This window comes from Rhineura floridana, chromosome 19, assembly GCF_030035675.1.
Source record: "Rhineura floridana isolate rRhiFlo1 chromosome 19, rRhiFlo1.hap2, whole genome shotgun sequence".
Classification (NCBI taxonomy): Eukaryota; Metazoa; Chordata; class Lepidosauria; order Squamata; family Rhineuridae; genus Rhineura; species Rhineura floridana.
This window is the reverse complement of record NC_084498.1, coordinates 24,228,244-24,245,520: the sequence shown is the minus strand read 5'-3', so window position 1 is coordinate 24,245,520 and position 17,277 is coordinate 24,228,244. Positions and strand designations below refer to the sequence as shown.

The 17,277-nt window shown below is 48.6% G+C and overlaps 1 protein-coding gene across 2 annotated transcripts in view; it reads right to left on the bottom strand.

The window, feature by feature from the left end:
- The window catches only part of CCDC60 (coiled-coil domain containing 60), a 48,270-nt gene that overhangs the window by 2,079 nt on the left and 28,914 nt on the right, over window positions 1-17,277 (bottom strand). For both annotated transcript variants that reach the window (XM_061602621.1, XM_061602622.1), the window contains exons 4-15: window positions 16,763-16,957; window positions 14,298-14,420; window positions 13,746-13,850; window positions 11,379-11,469; window positions 10,314-10,557; window positions 9,915-10,002; window positions 9,061-9,126; window positions 8,101-8,181; window positions 5,910-5,999; window positions 4,577-4,687; window positions 3,847-3,978; window positions 1,684-1,873 (exon numbers count right to left, since the gene is read on the bottom strand). In XM_061602621.1, the coding sequence (XP_061458605.1) occupies window positions 1,684-1,873; window positions 3,847-3,978; window positions 4,577-4,687; window positions 5,910-5,999; window positions 8,101-8,181; window positions 9,061-9,126; window positions 9,915-10,002; window positions 10,314-10,557; window positions 11,379-11,469; window positions 13,746-13,850; window positions 14,298-14,420; window positions 16,763-16,957 (1,516 nt within the window). The remainder of the gene's footprint in view (window positions 1-1,683; window positions 1,874-3,846; window positions 3,979-4,576; window positions 4,688-5,909; window positions 6,000-8,100; window positions 8,182-9,060; window positions 9,127-9,914; window positions 10,003-10,313; window positions 10,558-11,378; window positions 11,470-13,745; window positions 13,851-14,297; window positions 14,421-16,762; window positions 16,958-17,277) is intronic.

Genomic DNA, 17,277 nt, shown 5'->3' with positions numbered 1-17,277 from the left:
GGGCTGATGGCAGTTTGACTCCGGCAACATGGGGCAGAGAAGGTTCCCCACACCTGTTCTACAGTAAGGGGCATTCCAGATTATACGGTTAAAAACGAAGAATGGGTTCTCCTATCTTTCCTCTGATTGTTTCTTTCTTTTTAAAACCACACCAAAAGCAGGCCCAGGAGCCCGAGAGTATAAGCAGAGGAGGAAGCATGGTTGTTTTTTCCACTCAAGACCTACGCCACCTGCAACTGCCTCTTTTGTACCCAAGGATTGGTGGCGGGGAACAGCTTCCAAAAACCAGCCGACACAGAACCGCGGCACTAATGTGAAGTGAAGTGTATTGGATTTCTCTGTGCTGGACGGGAAATAATATTCCTCTGCTGTTAAGCCTCCCTTGCCCTTTGCCAGGGGCGGTTCTTTTAGCAAACTCAGGGTGTTCTCTTCTGGAGGTGGTGCTGAAGCAGCTCCAAACAGGTGGCTTCCTGAATCACCTAGGAGAGGAGACAGAGCCCAGAGGAAGGTGGGTTGGAAGCCTCCCCTACCTGCGTCCCTCCGGACCTTCTCTGAAGGCCGGGGACTGCTCCCTTCCACTCTCTTCCTGGGGGGGAATGCCCGGAAGGGGAGGGGAGGGGCCAAACCACTTGGGAAAGGAAAGGAAAAGGGGGCAGTGATTAAGTGGGGCCAGGGGTGGGAGAAGAGCACATTCAAAGCCCTAGGTGGGGAGAGGCACACAGAGAGGATGGCTCTCAAGAGAGAGGGTCCCAAAACCCAGGGAAGTGCTACAATTCTGTACAATTTGGATCTGGTACTGAATTTTGCATTGCTTTGCTTATTCTCTAACATTGCAGATCAGGTTTTTACATAGAGATTTTCTGCGGCTATTTCTAAAAATGGATTCTTTTTTTAAAAAAAGCCTCTAAAATATTGATACTGATGATAATGTTATTGATATTTCCACAGCGTGACAAGGGCTTCAACAGGGTCGCCCTTCTAGCTCCAGGTGGCATGCCAGATGCCTCCAGGCACAGCAGGGTGAGCCAGCATGGCTTACAGCCAGTGAGCAGCTTCTCTCATTTGTCCAAGCCCCTTTTAAAGGCACCTAAGCCAGTGGTCATTACTACATCCTGAATTGAGCCCCGATGGCTGTCTTCTCCCTCCACTGTTGGAGACAGTATACTCCTGAATGCCAGTGGCTGGAAACTGCAGGAGGGGAGAGTGCTCTTGCGCTCAGGTCCTGCTTGTGGGCTTCCCATTGGGGCACCTGGCTGGCTACTATGAGAACTGGATGCTAGATTAGATGGTCCATTCTAATCCTACCACGGACCAATTTCGTTGAGTGAACCTCCCAAATGTTCCAGTATTCATATATGAAGTGAGAGAGAGAGAGAGGAGGGAGAGAGGGAACCCTGTTGCTTTCAGCTCGTTTGCAAGATGGCAATGCTGATCTACCTTGCAGAGCCGTTGTACGGAGTGCTCCGATAAATGCATGTGAAGCGCTTGGCACACTTTGAAAAAGGCAATCTAAATGCTAATATATTCTAGGCAGAAGCAAAGCCTCCTGCAGAGCGGTGCCTCCCAGAAGGCCTGAGATTTCTTTCCGGGATCCCAATGAATGGACTCTCTTCCGTAATGAAGAGGGCAAGGGAGGAGCATTCTGACTTGGCCCGTTAGGACTGACCCTTACGCATCACTCACCTCCACAGCTGCACAAATGTCCGGAGAGCAAATTTCCCAGATCCGAAGCTCACCCAACACTTTCAGGAAGGTGGGCGGTCGGATGCGCAAGTCTGGGTTCCGGGCAAACCTTTCCAGTTTCTTCAAGACTTTCTGGGTCCGGTGGTCTCTCTTGATGTCATCTGGGATCCTGGCCAGCAAGGTGGAAAACCTCGGAACAGAAATGAAAACAGAATGTTTTATAGGAGGGCTCTTGAGAGCTTTGTGGCAAGTTGTTCCAAGGTGTTTGCTCTGGTGGGGACTGTTTGCAGGGAGCAACCTCAGATCAAAGTGGTTTCTCACCCACCCCCCAAATGCCAATTACAGGTCCTGAAAACAGTCTTCTAAGGCTGCAATCCTAAGGTTAGAGGCAGTGGAAATCTGTTCGATCCAATGGCCTGCCGGGCTCTAGATAGGAGGGCAGGCATCTGTCCCGTTTCCTGGTTTAAAATCCCCCCTGCGTTTATGTATGTTTTTCTGCCTGCTGGAAACAATAGAGGTAAGAGTTAGACATGCTCCTGACTGTTTCCAAATTTCTCCAGCAATGGTGAAGGATCTGACAAAAGATCTCCTTTACCATGGGAGCAAGATACCCAACCTATTCTGCGGCCCCTGGGACAACAGGGGGCTCAGAGACTGTGGGATAGCACCTTAAAGGGCTTATTTAAATCAGAGGACGGTCCAAGTGAGATGAACAGCCAGAAGTGACAGAATCTCATCAGTTTCCCATAGCCTTGGCCTACATCTGTTTTGCCCTAAAAAATGTAAATATATTGCCTTCAAGTTGATCCTGACTTAAGGTGACCCTACGAATAGGGTTTGCATGGTAAGCGGTATTCAGAGGGGGTTTACCATTGCCTTCCTCTGAGGCTGAGAGGCAGTGACTGGCCCAAAGTCACCCAGTAAGCTTCATGGCTGTGTGGGGATTCGAATCCTGGTCTCCCAGGTTGTAGTCCAACACTCTAACTACTACGCCACACTGGCTCTCATTTTGCCCTAAAGACAATTAAAAACCAGTGCCCTGATTTTCACGAGTTCTTAAAATGATGCAGATAATTATTATATTTTGCATTGTTTGGTATACATTAGGGCCCCGCTTTACAGCGATTTGCTAATACAACGGTCTCAATGAGACACAATTAGACTAAAGCCCCACTCATACGGCGCTTGTTCTGCTTTTACGGCAATTTTCAAGCATCGCGCGCCATTCTATTAAATGGGTTCCGCTTTACAGCGGGGGTCTGGAATGTAACCCACCGTATGAATGGGGTCCTACTGTAGTTTGCTAGCCGTGGGGGAGGAGTTAAAACCACTGGAACTTCACCATCTTTTGGACTACAGCTCCCATCAGCCCCAGCCAGCATGGCCATTTTGAACGATGACTCCTATCAGCCGGGGAAAAATCGGAAATGATGCCCAGGACTACATGCAATAGCATTTCTGTGTTTCTATAAACGGGGATGCATGCCCATGTCTCCCTATGTTGGCCCAGTTATATCACACCAGCCCACAAGGTATGCTTGAATGATGGGGCATGATCCAGCCTGAGCTGTGCTCGTGTGTAGGATTTACACACAGTCAGAACGCTTGAATATGTCATAAGGCTCATGGGAATCTCCATTCTGTACACGATCCACATGCAGAATGCACACACCCTCTGCCTACCCCGGCGTGAGCCAGGAGATTTGCAGTGACAGAATCACTTCTACCAAAGACTCAGTGGCCAGGTTTGAAAACAAAAACAAGAAAGTTCTGCACCAAGGGAGCCCAGATCTTGGCCATGGAAACCTGAATTCTGGAGCCTGTCAAAATTATGCAAACGTTGCATGGTTTCTCTCATTTTGAATGATTTTCCAGTTTTCACAGCCCTGCCTAATTTTATTATGGTAGTCATGGAGAAGGGCCCCTCTCTGACCACTGAAAACTCTGAATCAGGGACTCCTTTGGCTTCTGAGATTTCACCTGGCAAAATGTCTATATGCTTTCAACTGCCTCTTCACAAGCATAAGGGCTAGAAACATGTTTTTCATTTCTAAGTTAAAACTGAGGTTCTTAGGAAGCCGCCTTCTGGTGCCAGGACCACATCTCGGCAGAGCCGTGGCCAAAGCAGAGCTGTGGCTTCTACGCCCTTGACCTGCTTCTCACCAGTTCTCGGACTCCGCATCCTGTGCCGGCTCAATACTCCGGATCGACTGTCTCATCCGCTCGAGGTCTCTTCGGAACTTGGTGATGCGCCTCAGGCACAGATACTTCTGAATGCTCTTCTCTTCTCGTCTCCTGCCAATTTAGCTTGCATGTTTTAAAAAAGGAACCCTTTGAACAAGGATTTAAGGAAGAGCATTTCTAGCACCCGCTTGGCTACGAGTTCGAGACAGCTTTTCTGCTTTTGTCTAGAACTGGGAAGTACAGCAGAGCTGACTTCATCTCAAGATGGCACTCATCCCGTTTGCTGATCTGTGGATGAGCGTCACAAGGCAACAACTCTCATGGGGTGGGGATAGTAGACGTTATAATGAGTAGAATAAGGGAAGAGCCCTGGGCTCCTGCTGGGAGGAAGGGCAGGATATTAATCAATCAATCAATCAATCAATCTGAGATATGGCTCAGTGGGAGAATAACTGCTTTTGCATACAGACAGTCCCAGGTTTAATCCCCAATATCTCTAGGCCGGGCCAGAGACCCTTGCCTGAAATCCCCAACAGTTGCTGCCAGCCAAGATGGTATAATAAGGCCGCTTCCTAATATTCCCAGGCACCCCAATGGCTGATGCTGCCTGGCAACTGGCCCTCGTGTTAAAATCAATTGGAGAAGGAGGTTTAAACATTGGACGTGTGTTTGGGCTTGCAAGCAAGCTAGAAGACAAAGGGTTCTGTACCTCTCCAGGATGTCCAGCTGATCGTGCAGCCTGAACGCAGATTCGTGGGCCACTTCGTGGAAGACCTCCTTCATCTCATTGTACAGCTGCTCTTTCCTTTTAATGAAGGAGCTGGAGGACGGTGGAAGAAAGTCAGAGGGTTTTGCCTTCCGTGACACCCACGCCCACACTTGCACCCCCCAAGGCCAGAGGTGGAGAGAGCACTCCTCAAGGCAAATGGGTGGAGCAAATGAAGACAACCGGACTGAGGTCTAAAAGCAAAGGGGAGGCGCTCCGTAACACTCTCCCCGCTATAGTTCCCCATCAACTGGAATCTGGAGGCAGGGCACAGCCGTCATGGCCAGTAGCCATCGACAACTTTGTCCTCCATGAATTTGTCTCATCCTCTTTCAAAGCCATCAAGTTGGTGGCCATCGCTGCCTCTTGCAGGAGCGAATTCCACAGTTTTAACTATGCGCTGTGTGCAGAAGTCATTTCTTTTGTCTGTCCAGCATTTAGCGTCATTGGATGTCCCTGAGTTCTAGTCTTACGCGAGAGGGAAGAGAACTTTTCTCTACCCACTTTCTCCATGCCATGCATAATTTTGTACAATTCTCTTGTGTCCCCTCTTACTCGCCTTTTCTCTGAACTAAAAAGCTCCAAATCTTGATGCTGAAACAAGGACAGTCTTGGGCATGTCTTTAGTCTGAATTGTTATTGTTTTTAGCCAATGGCCATTACAATATAAGTAACAATATGGAAAACATACAATAAAACATTAAAATAAATAAATAAATAAAACCTTAGATTTCAATCCAATGGTACGTGAATAAAACCCTGGGCTTTCAAAAGCGAATAAAAGTAGTGATAGAGATGATAAAATTTGTTTAGATTAGGAGTGAGTACTCAAGTGGTCCCCCCTTTACTGTTGAGGCTAATGCGTTTCAGAAAGGCCATTCTGATCTTCGCTGCGGCTAATGCAAACAGGGCTGCCCTGTAAGTAACAAATTTATCTGTGTCAGCCAGCAGCCATCTGATCTTAAATTCGTCTGCCTGGCCTTCTCACAAAGTCTGAAAGGGGAAGATGAACTTGGCCCTTGGTGACTCGTATAGCGCTCAGTATAAGATGAAATGCTCCATACTTTCAATTTGCCCTGATCCACATATACACAATCGGGCTTCTAATGGTTTTGCTGAATATCTGCCAGCCAGATATTCGGTGAGTCTTGGGCATGTGCAAATTCCCCTTCCTGGATGACGCTGCAGTTTGTGGGAGGAGCCTCTCTCTGTGGCCAGAGGGAGACTCCCTCTTCTTGTTGGCTCTCAGGAAAGAATCCGACATCCACATGCCTACCTTTGCGGCCTGCTGCTCTGCTCTGTGCTGTCTTCATCCGAATAGGTCGCCGTCACTGTTTTATCTTCTCGGAGGGTCACCGCCAGTGAACTACAAGGAAATGCAAACAAATTCAAAGGAAGCTCAACCAAGTCTTTTAATGAGTTCCACAGAAAGCCAGATCTTGCCGACTGGGCCAGGCTCAGCGGACACGCAGGGGGGCAGGGCTGAAACTGGTGGCTTCTGTGCAAGGTTTGAGGATACAGAAATTTTGAAAATGGAAATGGCCTGCCTTCAAGTCGATTCCGACTTATGGTGACCCTATGAATAGGGTTTTCATGGTAAGCCGTATTCAGAGAGGTTTCCCGTTGCCTCCCTCTGAGGCTAGTCCTCCCCAGCTGGCCAGGGCCTGCTCAGCTTGCCACAGCTGCACAAGCCTGCCCTTTCCTTGTCCACAGCTGCCAGCTGGGGGGCAACTGGGCTCCTTGGGACTGTGCAGCTTGCCCACGGCTGCACAGGTGGCAGGCCACGTAACCCCTGAGCCACTCGCTGTGGGGGTGATCTTTAGCTGGCCCTTGACGCCCAGGAGACACGAGCGGGGATTTGAACTCACAGACTCTGGACTCCCAGCCAGGCTCTCCTCCCCACTGGGCTATACCAAAGTTTGTTGACCCAGCATTGGTTGCTTGAAGAGTCAAGTGTCAGTTACTCAGGCAGGGGATCCCAGAGCTCTTTTCTCGTTCCCAACTGCTGTTGGTGCGCATCTCTTCTAGAGCACCAAACCTCCTGAGTTGGGGCTCTTGAACAGCTGTGAACCCCTGCTATGGTTTGCAACAAGTGCAAGCTGGGAGTTTCATATCTCACCTCTGCCAGCAACTCAACACAGTTCTCCGTCTCCAGGGAAATGTACCTGAACACTGGGATGAACACAGAAGCCCTCTGCCCGTCGGGAAGCTCACTTGAAAAAAACAGAACCTAAAAAGCTGCCTTATACTGAGCCAGACCTTTGGTCCATCTAGCTCAGTATTGTCTGCACTGACTGGCAGCGGCGCTCCAGGTTTTCAGTCAATGGATCTCTCCCAGCCCTAGTTGGGGATTGAACTAGCTTCTGCATGCAAGGCAGATATTCTACACTGATCGACATCCCTCCCTTCCTTCCTTCCTTCTTTCTTTCTTTCCTTCCTTCCTTCCTTCCTTCTTTTTTTTTGTTGCCCTCTGAAAACACCCCCCAGTTGGTGCTTGCCTGACCTCAACAGGCCAGCCTCCTGTCCTCACAGTGGCCAACTGGATGCCCCAACGGGAAGCCCACAAGCAGGAGCTGAGTGCAAGAGCAACTCTCCCCTCCTGCGGTTTCCAGCAACTGGTATTCGGAAACATGCAGCCTCTGGCCATGGGGCAGAGCACCGCCATCATCACCAGTAGCCACGGAGAGCTGTATCCTCCGTGAATGTGTCTACTCCTCTTTTGAAGCCATTCCACATGGCAGACACCACAACTGAGAAAGAACCTCTTGGCACCCCCAGCAGGTGGACCTCAGTAAGTCATGGCATATCCAGGAGCACTCCGTACGCAAACCACAGTGGTGTGGGTGATCTCCATGGGAGACGGTGGTCCCTCTGATAACCTGATCCCCAGAGCTATAACCACAGACATCCTGTCTCTCTGATACTTTCAGCGCCTGCGTCCTACCCAGCAAGGCCATCGGCGCCTCTGTAGTCCCTTGCACACTTGAATGCAATGGCTGCTCCAGAGGAGAAACAGCGTTACAGCCAATATTTGTTCTACTCTGAGGACACCCATTGAAAATAATGGGTGTGACTAACTTAGGTCCATTGGGTTGCAGCCAACTAAATTCTATTTGGAGTACACCCACTGAAATTAATGGACCTATGTTAGTCCTGCCTATTAGTTTCAATGGCTCTACTCTTAGTATAGCTAATGCTAAACAGAACCCATTTCTACTCAGAGAAGACCCATAATGGATGTGACTCACTCGGGTCTATTTGGCTGTATCCCAATGAAGGTCTGCTTGGAGTAGAAGGTCTGCTTGGAGTAGACCCATTGAAATTAATGGACCTAAGTTAGTCATAGCCGTTTGTTGCAATGGGTGTACTCTGGGCATACAACCAGTTGGATACAACCTGGAGCTGCTTGAGGAAAACAGGGTGTGAGTGACGACACAGCCTTCAGCCCATGAATACTCCTTGCCTACCTCTTTGGCCTCTGCTCCCCTGGCGTCTCTTCTCTCATGGCGCCCATGCTGGTTTTGTCATCCTTCGAGGACGAAGCCGAGCTGAAAAGCAAGACACTCCGCTCAGCGTGCAACTCCTTCAGCCCAGGAATCACTCTCAGCGGCAGGGATGGCAGGCGCTTCCTAGTGGGCCGCCATCCGTCTCCAACAGTCTCTCTCAACCAAAGCAAAAGAGGAAAGACAGGCCGGAGGGCAGAGGTTTCCGCGGCAGACTACACGGGGCGTAGAGAAGTCTGCGGAAAAGCAAAAGCTATGAAAGCCCCAGGGAAGTCAAGAAGACTCTTCAGGTCAAGAAGAGAGGGCCAGCATAAGGGTTAGCAGGGGTAGAGATGAGAGAGAAATTCAATTCAGTTCACATTTAAAGCCGAATTGATCAAACGCGCACTTTCCAAAACAAGCTGTCCTCTAAAATGCAGACGTATACGGATTTTGCAATGCAGTTCTCCAGCCAATCACGGGAAAGTGGGCATAAACATGAATATATTGGTGAACGTCACAAATAAAATGGCATTAGGAGCGACTGCTTGAAAAAAGTTGTCCATTAGGCAAAACTGCATACGAAAATGTGTGTTAGGATAAATTCACACAAAAATGCTGAAGTATTTTCATGAGGATTAAAATAAACTCACCAATTGCTGCAGAAATGTGAAGAAGTGAATTTAAGTAAGGAAGATTGAGAAATGGAGATGACTAAAAGGGACAGATCCACCCATCCTTAGCAGGGGCCCAACAGTACCGCATAAGAAGATAAGAGGAGCCTGGCGGCTGGATCAGGTCTAAGGCCCACCTGGTCCAGCATCTCAGAATAGCTCCTCTGCGTGAATAAAATCAGCATCTGAATTGTAGTAACATGGAGTGGAGCGCACACGAATGAACGATGACCACTTGGCCGCGTTCCCACCCTGCATGCTGTGCCCCTACCTCTTGCCCTTTTGTCCAAAGGATAAATCGCTCTCCAGATCACGTCTCGTCAACATGGTGTGTGAACTGCAAAGCAAAGAGGATACTCTGGAACCTGCACACAGCCTGAACCCAGAGCCCGAAGCCAAACCCCAACAAGAATGACCCCTCCTCCCCCAATCTGGCCTCTCTTTCAACATAAATATTCATCCGATCCATTGAAGTGGTACAATTGTGCGTGGCTGCCCAGTCAGGATGAGGAACTGTAGGAAGCTGCGTTATCCTGAGTCAAACCATTGGTCCATCTAGCCCAGGACTGTCTACACTGACAAGCAAGCGGCTTTCCTGGATTTCGTACTTAGAAAAACCTGGAGATGCCACTGGGGGTTGAACCTGGGCCCTTCTGCACGCAAAGCGGATGCTCTAAGGGCTGAGCTACTGCCTCTTTAGGTAGGGCCTTAGGAGGAAATAGGGGAGTGTGGGAAGACTCAGGAGGGCAGGGGACAGTGCTGCTGGCTGGGTATATGGGGGCAGCAGATTGACTCCCATTTGTCCAGGACAAGGCCAGCATTCTTACGATCAAAGTGAACTATTCTGACATTCAAACAGTCCTAGTAACGTCCGATCACACAGGTGCCACCCTGCATAAATGGGGCAGGGAAAGCACTTGGGATCACCCAAGGAGCATTTGAACACGCAAATCAGCAATTCAAAGGGAACCAAAGTGGGAATGGAAAACAACATGGTGGCCCTCAAAATTCTTGGGATGATGAATTTAACCTACAGCTACTCTGGGTAAGAAATAAATACACGAACAGTGCCCGTCAAACTGTGGAACCCTTCTCTCTCTGCGAAAGCCAGTTAGGGTGATGTACCGGGGATATTTCGAGTTCCAAAACATATTTTCTTTGCTAAAATTCTTCGCCACATCTTCGTGTATCATCTGAAGTAACGTCTGCAAGTCTGAGGGGAGGAAGGAAGCAAACAAGACAGATGATATAGTGTAGTATTCAATGCTAGATCCACTGAAGTTAACATGACATGACTAACTTAGGTTCTTTCATTTCAATGGGTCTACTCTGATTAGGACTTAGTTGAATACAACCCCTAATACAGACATTCCAGGCGGGGTGCAGCTGTGACAGTCTGCTGCAGCAAAAGAAAAGAGTCTCATGGCACCTTAAAGCCATGCAGCGGGGGGCGCAAGGTGCTTCTTCTTTGCACCCCTCAGTCCCAAAGGCCCTTTGGACTGCGCTGCACTCTCCGGGACTCACAGTAGCTCATGGGCTGCTCCTCCTCCTCCTTTGTCTGCTTGCTGTAGGAGGACTCCATCTCTTCCACTTCCTTGGCGCTGTCGGAAGGAGGCTGGGCCGCTTCGTCCGAGACGGGCGTCAGGGAGCTTGTGCTGGTCAGCGTCGTTTTGCTGTGGGGAGAGGATATGCTCATGGTGGAGGACCTCTTGGGCGTTTTCTTGCTCGCTGCAGTGCGGTACTGTGCTTTCTGGGTGTATTTTCGGCCCTGGAGAAATGCAACAGAAAGCCCATGAAGGCACCTCGTGAGGACAGTCCTGCGGTGCGTCCAAGCGCGAGGGGCAGGCGGGCTGGAGGGGCAGAGCTTGTGACCAGTGGCATCCAAAACTGGTAGGGCAGCCTTAAGGCAAGCCTTGGCCTTCCCATCTGCAGGCTGGGGATAATGCCTTGCATGCAATGTAGCGCTAAGTAACCATCCCATCGGAGCACGGATTCACGTCTGCACAGCCAAACGTCCCCTCTCTTCTCCACCCACATTTGTTAAAGTAAAAATAAAAGCACCGGAAGATCCCATTATGGATCCTCCCACGGAGCACATACAATTGGTCCTCTGATCCTCTATCCAAAATTTGGAGATAACAACAGTGAACATTTTTGATCTGTGGAACTGGAACCGTTATAGGTGCCACAAAATACTCGTTCCTCCCTTGTCAGAAATCGACCTTTTAGCATGGCCGCACCTACACTTTGGAACTCCTTGCCTGTTGACATCAGGCAGGCACCTTCACTGTACTCTTTTCAGTGCCTGCTTAAAACCTTTTTGTTTAGGCAAGCCTAGTCAGACATGCAGAAGCTGGCATGTGTTTTAATCTCTTTTCAGTTTACTGTTGTTTTTTAATTAACGTTTGAATGTTCTTAAATATGTGTTTTAAACTGTTTTTTTAATTGATATTTTTTTCCTAACCGGCTGAGAGGTTGTATGACCATTGAGCAGTACATAAGTTTTTGTTAAATTAATAAATAACATTTTAAAAAGGCTCTAAACAAATGCTACGCTTGGAAAATGGCCTTGAATATAAACCAGATTACCTTTGTTTGCAAGAGAAAGTGCTCCCAGCGAGTCTTTACTGTCTTTTCTTTAGTGATCACTTTCAACGAACTTTTACCACCACCGTAGTCCCTAAGAAAAGAAAGAACTGGATGAGCTTTTGACTGCAGTGTCCTGGGCTCAGCCACAGATTCTATGCTTAATGGCAAGGCTCAAATGTGGAAATCCCTGAGCTAGGGCTCCTTGCTCTAAGCATGTGCGGAGTGCTTTCCCTATGGATGACAGCCTGTCCGCCCATGCCTAGGATTAGGGAGCAGGGCTCCTGCGTGCTCAGATGGACTTGGCTTCCAAAACAGCTTGTTTGCCCCACCGGCTCTTGTCCTAGAACAGAGACAGCCCGCTAGCCAAATCCAACCCCTAAGACAGTTTTATCAGCCTGCTCCCTGTTCAATGACCCTGCCAGCTGTTGAATAATACAATGAATATAAGCTATCTAAGTAAAGCCTTATAATGCACATCAAAGAAAACCAAATTATTCTGGTCCAGCACAGAAGCCCACTGGGCAAAGCAAGTTGGTTGCCTCAGCACCACGGAGAGCTCCTAATGAGCCACTTGCTCCAACGAAGGTTGGAAGTAAACAAAGAGTTTTTGAGCTTCTGCTTCCAGTCTGCTCCTCCCCCCTTTGGAGAACTAGAACCTCTTGCAAGGGCCAACTGTCTGGCCTGAAGATGGGCACTCCTCCTGCGCTCCCTGGCCTCTTGCGCTGGCAAAGTAGTGTGGGAGGGTCAGGCCCAGGGGAAGGGCTTGTGAGAGTCTTGTCTCCAGTTCTACAAGTTCTGTGCAGTGGGCTCCCACCTGCCAGCCTTGGGTTCAGTGGTCACCTGATCACCAGCATTAACCACGTCTGGCTCTTTAACTGGTGATGCTGCAGTGTTCTGGTCACTGCTAGGCTCTGGGGTTCATGATATTAGGAACTAGAGAACACAGAATGTAAAGTGATGGTTTTGACCTTTAAAGCCTTGAGTCAGGTGTGAGGAACCTTGAGCCCTCCAGATGTTACTACAACTCCCATCATTCCTGGCCGTTGGCCATAATTTTGGGGGCTGATAGGAGTTTGCAGTTTGGCAATATCTGGAGGGCTAAAGGTTCCTCTTGCTTGCCTTAAGGGGTTTGGGACAGTTATGTCTGCTTTCAGCCCTATGAGCCTGCCTGGGCCTTACGATCAGCCACAGAGGCCCTGATCGCAAATCTGCCAGGGGTGTGATCAAGTTGGCAGGTACACAAGAAGGTATCTTTTCAGTGGAGCCCCCTCATCTATCTCCCTTGTGAGATAAGTTTGTTCCCTCCCTATTTTCTTTCAGGCGTGCCCTAAGTAAATTTTTATTTATTGGTTAAGACAGTTGGTATGGTCTTAATTTCTTATTGTTCTTGTTTCAACAGTTTTTAGCAGGCTGTGATTGGGTGATGCTATTCATGCCCATCGTTATGATGCTTTACGCTGCTTGAAAAACGTGTGAGGTCAAAGGAGAGGCTGAAATCTCAGAAGCCAAAGGAGTGACTGAATAAAAATCCCAGTGGATAGGTGGGAACATTAGAACCTTCTCAGCGACCAGCAAAACCTCTTTCAACAAGCCTTTTAAGTAGGGACCTCATCCCAGTCTGTGTTGGGATTGCTTTTTAAGGTGTTTTTAAAGTTTTTTTTTTTAAAGGCGTGTTTAAAGATGTTTTGTTTTAATATATTTTACAGTCTGTTTTTATGATGTTTTAAGAGTGTTTTGAGTGTTTTCGTTGGCCGCTCTGGGCTCCTGCTGGGAGGAAGGGTGGGATATAAATTTAATAAATAAAGAATAATAAATTATGCAAAAGAGCAACACTGCAGAATAAGTAGTGGGGCATGCAGAAAAATGTACAAAATGTGCTCAGGTTGCATAATTTGCAGTGGAGGCTGGACGATGAGGGCAAAGGAGCCCCTGCCCCGGCCTGCCTGCCTTCTTCCTTACAACCACTCAGGCCATGGCCATGGCTGTCATTGGCTCTGGCTCCACCTAGTGGTGGTTTCCCTGCCCTTCTGTCCACCAGCCCTAATGAGGACCAGCCGCCACGGCTGTAGTATCCAGCTTTACTTGGCTCGGAATTTAATTCCCACCCTAGTGCAGAGCTGTGCAGGCTTCCAAATTCAATGCCCCAAATTCCACAACCTGAGCCTCATGGCTGAATTTGCACAGTTCATTCACTGCCATCGAGCCACGCCCGCCCCAAACAACTGAAGTGCTGCTCTGCCCCGTCTTGCAATGTTTACCAGTTGCAACGATCGCACACACAAACGCATTTCCAAGGCTTCCCCTTCCTGCCAAGCCAGGAGGACCACCCATACCCCCTCGACTTGCCTGTTCACACCCCAGACTTACTTGGGATTCCAGCAAGTTATCACAGGTTTCATGCTGCTGTTGGGCTCAAGAGTCAACGCTTCCAGGAGCCAGTTGAGGGCACAGAGCTGCCGGAATATGGATTCACTGTCCAAGAGAGAAAGGCAGAGGGGCTGGTTGGCAGAGAAGAGGGTGGCTCTGATGGGCAACTCGGCTCGTGAGTTCAGAGAGCGGGAAGGTCAAATGGGCCACAAGGCTGGGCTTTGGGCTTGCGGTTCTCAAAACAGTGGTGTAACTAGATATATTAAAATCTCTTCCTTAGACACCCATCTGTACCACCTATTTTGCATTATCCTCTCCCATGCTCGGCTGTCTCCTTTTTTTAAAGGAACAACTATGAAGTAATCCAAGTCCCTCTGAGCATATACAGACAGCCTTCTCCCACACCAGCAAGCAACCGGCAAGTTGTCTCTGCAAAGAAGGAAGAGGGAAGACTTCCTTCCTGGGTTGCCTTTCTGAAATGGTAGCATTTCTTCTGTATTTCGGGGCAGGGGAGGGAGGCAGGGAGGGTCTTTGCTGGGCCTTCAAACGTACAAATGGGCGTCTGGATGCTTTTCTGCCAGCAGGCCGTTGTAGACAGGGGTGAAAGGTCGGACAATTTTCTTCTTCTTCTTTTTCTCCGTCTCTCTCAGAAAAGGACATTCTGTTAAAAAGAAACTGGGGGGGGGGGAGGGCGAGAGAGAGACAAAGAGAGAGACGTCAGAAAACAGAAGCACAAGGTGTTCCAGCTGGGTACTGCAATTGATCTAATTTCTGTGTGGTCTTCATCTTATCTGAAGAACACATTGACCTGCAGAAGTTAGCAGAGGCGATTGCACTCCCCATCCCCAGACACACACAGCAGCATGGCTGGATCTAGCTGCTACAGCGGTATCCCTTGAGAGGAAAGTGTTGTCACGGCGAGATTAACCTCTCTTAGGTCTTCTGCATACTTCACAGCTAAAGGTGTTCCTTTCATGAATACTGAAGACTTATTGCATTTATTGCATTTAGATACCACTTTTCTGCCAAGGCCTTGCTTGCTTCATGAGCATGGCTTGCTTAAAGGAGCACTGATGGCTTTTGACAACTGGTGGCGACTAGCTACTGCCCACGCTCTGCAACACCTCAGGCAGGGCTCGGGGAGGTGGTGGTGGGCAGGTCTGGCAGTTGGAATCTGGGAGAGAACAGGGTGTTAGCACCAAAAAAATTAAAAAGTGAGAATCAAGGAAGAGATGGGAGTCTAGAAAGCATCTAGTGATTTATTTTGTGAAGAATGTTGGAGGTGCTTCAGCGACAGATGTAGTATCGTCGTTCTCAGGTGGTGGCATGCAGATGCTTATAGCTGAAACCCATGTGTAAGCGAGAGGTGTTAGCAGACTCTGGGCAGATGTTCAAAAAATCTTAAGGAAAGAAAGAACCCTAAAGTCAATGGCGGCTGGTGGCTCTGTGTCAGTGGGGCAGTGGAATCTGTTCCAGGTTTTAGTCCGAACTTTCAAGGAATTATCTAAGGAAATTTTGTGGAGTGGAGGTGGGGAGAAAGCTGGGGAGGATGTGGGATGGAGTTTCCTGGAAGTGTCTGGCTGGCTGAAAACCTGATCAGGAGTACTCCACACTGCAATGTTTTATTGTAGGACTCACTTATATATATGTATATTCAGATTCTTGAATGGTCTCTTTGTGCTGCATCAGAATAAGACACATGAAGACCATTTGCTCCCAAGGATGACCTATGGCTGAAATCGTTCAAAAGATAAGTGACCACTTTCTATGGCCAGCTTCTTCCTTTGTTCTTCCAGCTGGAACACAGCCTGCGCAGGGGGACAGAAGTCTTCAGTTTTTGCAGCGTTGTTTTGGGAACATGGGAAGCTGTTATCTGGTCTGAATGTGAGTTGATACTCCACAGCAGAAGAAATGAAGAAGGCTTTATGTTGCCTCCCTCAAGAACAGCCAGGATATGGGCTAGGTCAACGAAGTCTCCCCCAGATGCTTTGGACTACAACTCCGATCAGCCCCCCGCCAGAATGGCCAATGGTCAGGGATGATGGGAGTTGGAGTGGAAGGCCTGTGGCCCAGTGGTTAGAGCAGTGGTTCTCAAACTTTTTTGGTTCGCGGCGCACTGTAAAACATATAAAAATTTTCTGGTGCACTTTGTGTACAAAATTAAAAATATATTAATATATTTTAAACTATGAATAGAAATAAACTATAGAAAACTATGGCTTACCCTATACAAATGGGTTTCTTCTCATTTTTAAAATATACTTTCATAATATTTGAGGCACACCTAGCCACCTCTGAGGGCGCACCAGTGTGCCTGGGCGCACCGTTTGAGAATCACTGGGTTAGAGCATCTGCCTTGCATGCAGAAGATCCCAGGGTCAAAGGTTCAACCCCCAATGGTAGGGCTGGGAGAGACTCCTAAACCCTGGAGAGTTGCTGCCAGTCAGTGTAGACAGTACTGAGCTAGATGGGCCATTGGTCTGACTCAGTATAAAGCAGCTTCCTGGGTTTTTTTTTTGGGGGGGGAGACAGCTCAGTGGTTGAACATCTGCCTTGTATGCAGAAGGTCCCAGGTTCAATCCCCAATGCCATTTCCAGGTAGGGCTGGGAAGAGCTCCTGCCTGAAACCCTGGAGAGCCACTGCCAGTCAGTGTAGGCAGTACTAAGCTAGAGGGACCAAGAGTCTGACTCAATATAAGGCAGCCTCCTATGTCATCCAAAGTGTCTGGAGGGCACCACAGTGACTCCCCCAGGGCAAGATAATCTCACGAACGGGTGCATTTGGGAGATGGTCTTGTTTGAGACAGGCTCTCCGCTGGTGAAACCCAACCCCCCTCCCCGATGAACTCAGCTTAACTCTTAACCTCACCTGGAGAACCCGATGGCACCACCCACGGGTTACATTTGGAAAAGAAAATGTCAGTTAATAAACACTGAATTACGAGTCCCGAAGAACACTTGCTCACTTCAGAGACCTTCAAGCAACTACCTAATTATAATGATAACAGTAATAATACTCAGTTAGTTCTTCATCATCAGATGAGCCTTCATCGGAGGACGAAGATGATGGGTATCGAGGAGGCTGAAACTCAGTTTTCCACCTCTCCTCTTCCTTCCGCTCTTCCAACATGAGCGCATTCTTCCTCTCCAAGGTTTCTCTGTGAAGGGTATGGAAGTATCCACGTCCAATCTTCACCGAGTTGATCAAACACCTTTGAAAGAAAAAAAAAGATGGGAGATCAAACACTGGAAGACGAAAGCCACAATAGAGCTGCAACGACGGAGAGATGCTATTCCTCCCCCCAAATAATTCTCACTTAGAGTTTCTGCCCAAGAATAAGAGAGCTTTTGGTGAAGGAAGTCCAAGATCGAAAGGGTGAATGGCCTTCTTCCTCCAAAAGGCAGCCCTCCTTCCTGTACAAGCTGTTCCCTTAAGTTGGGTGAGCCTTGGGACCAATTACAGGCAACCAAGGTACCATTCGCAGAGGGCAGAAGGAGAGATGCGGAATCTTCTGGAGAGCCTAGCATGGAA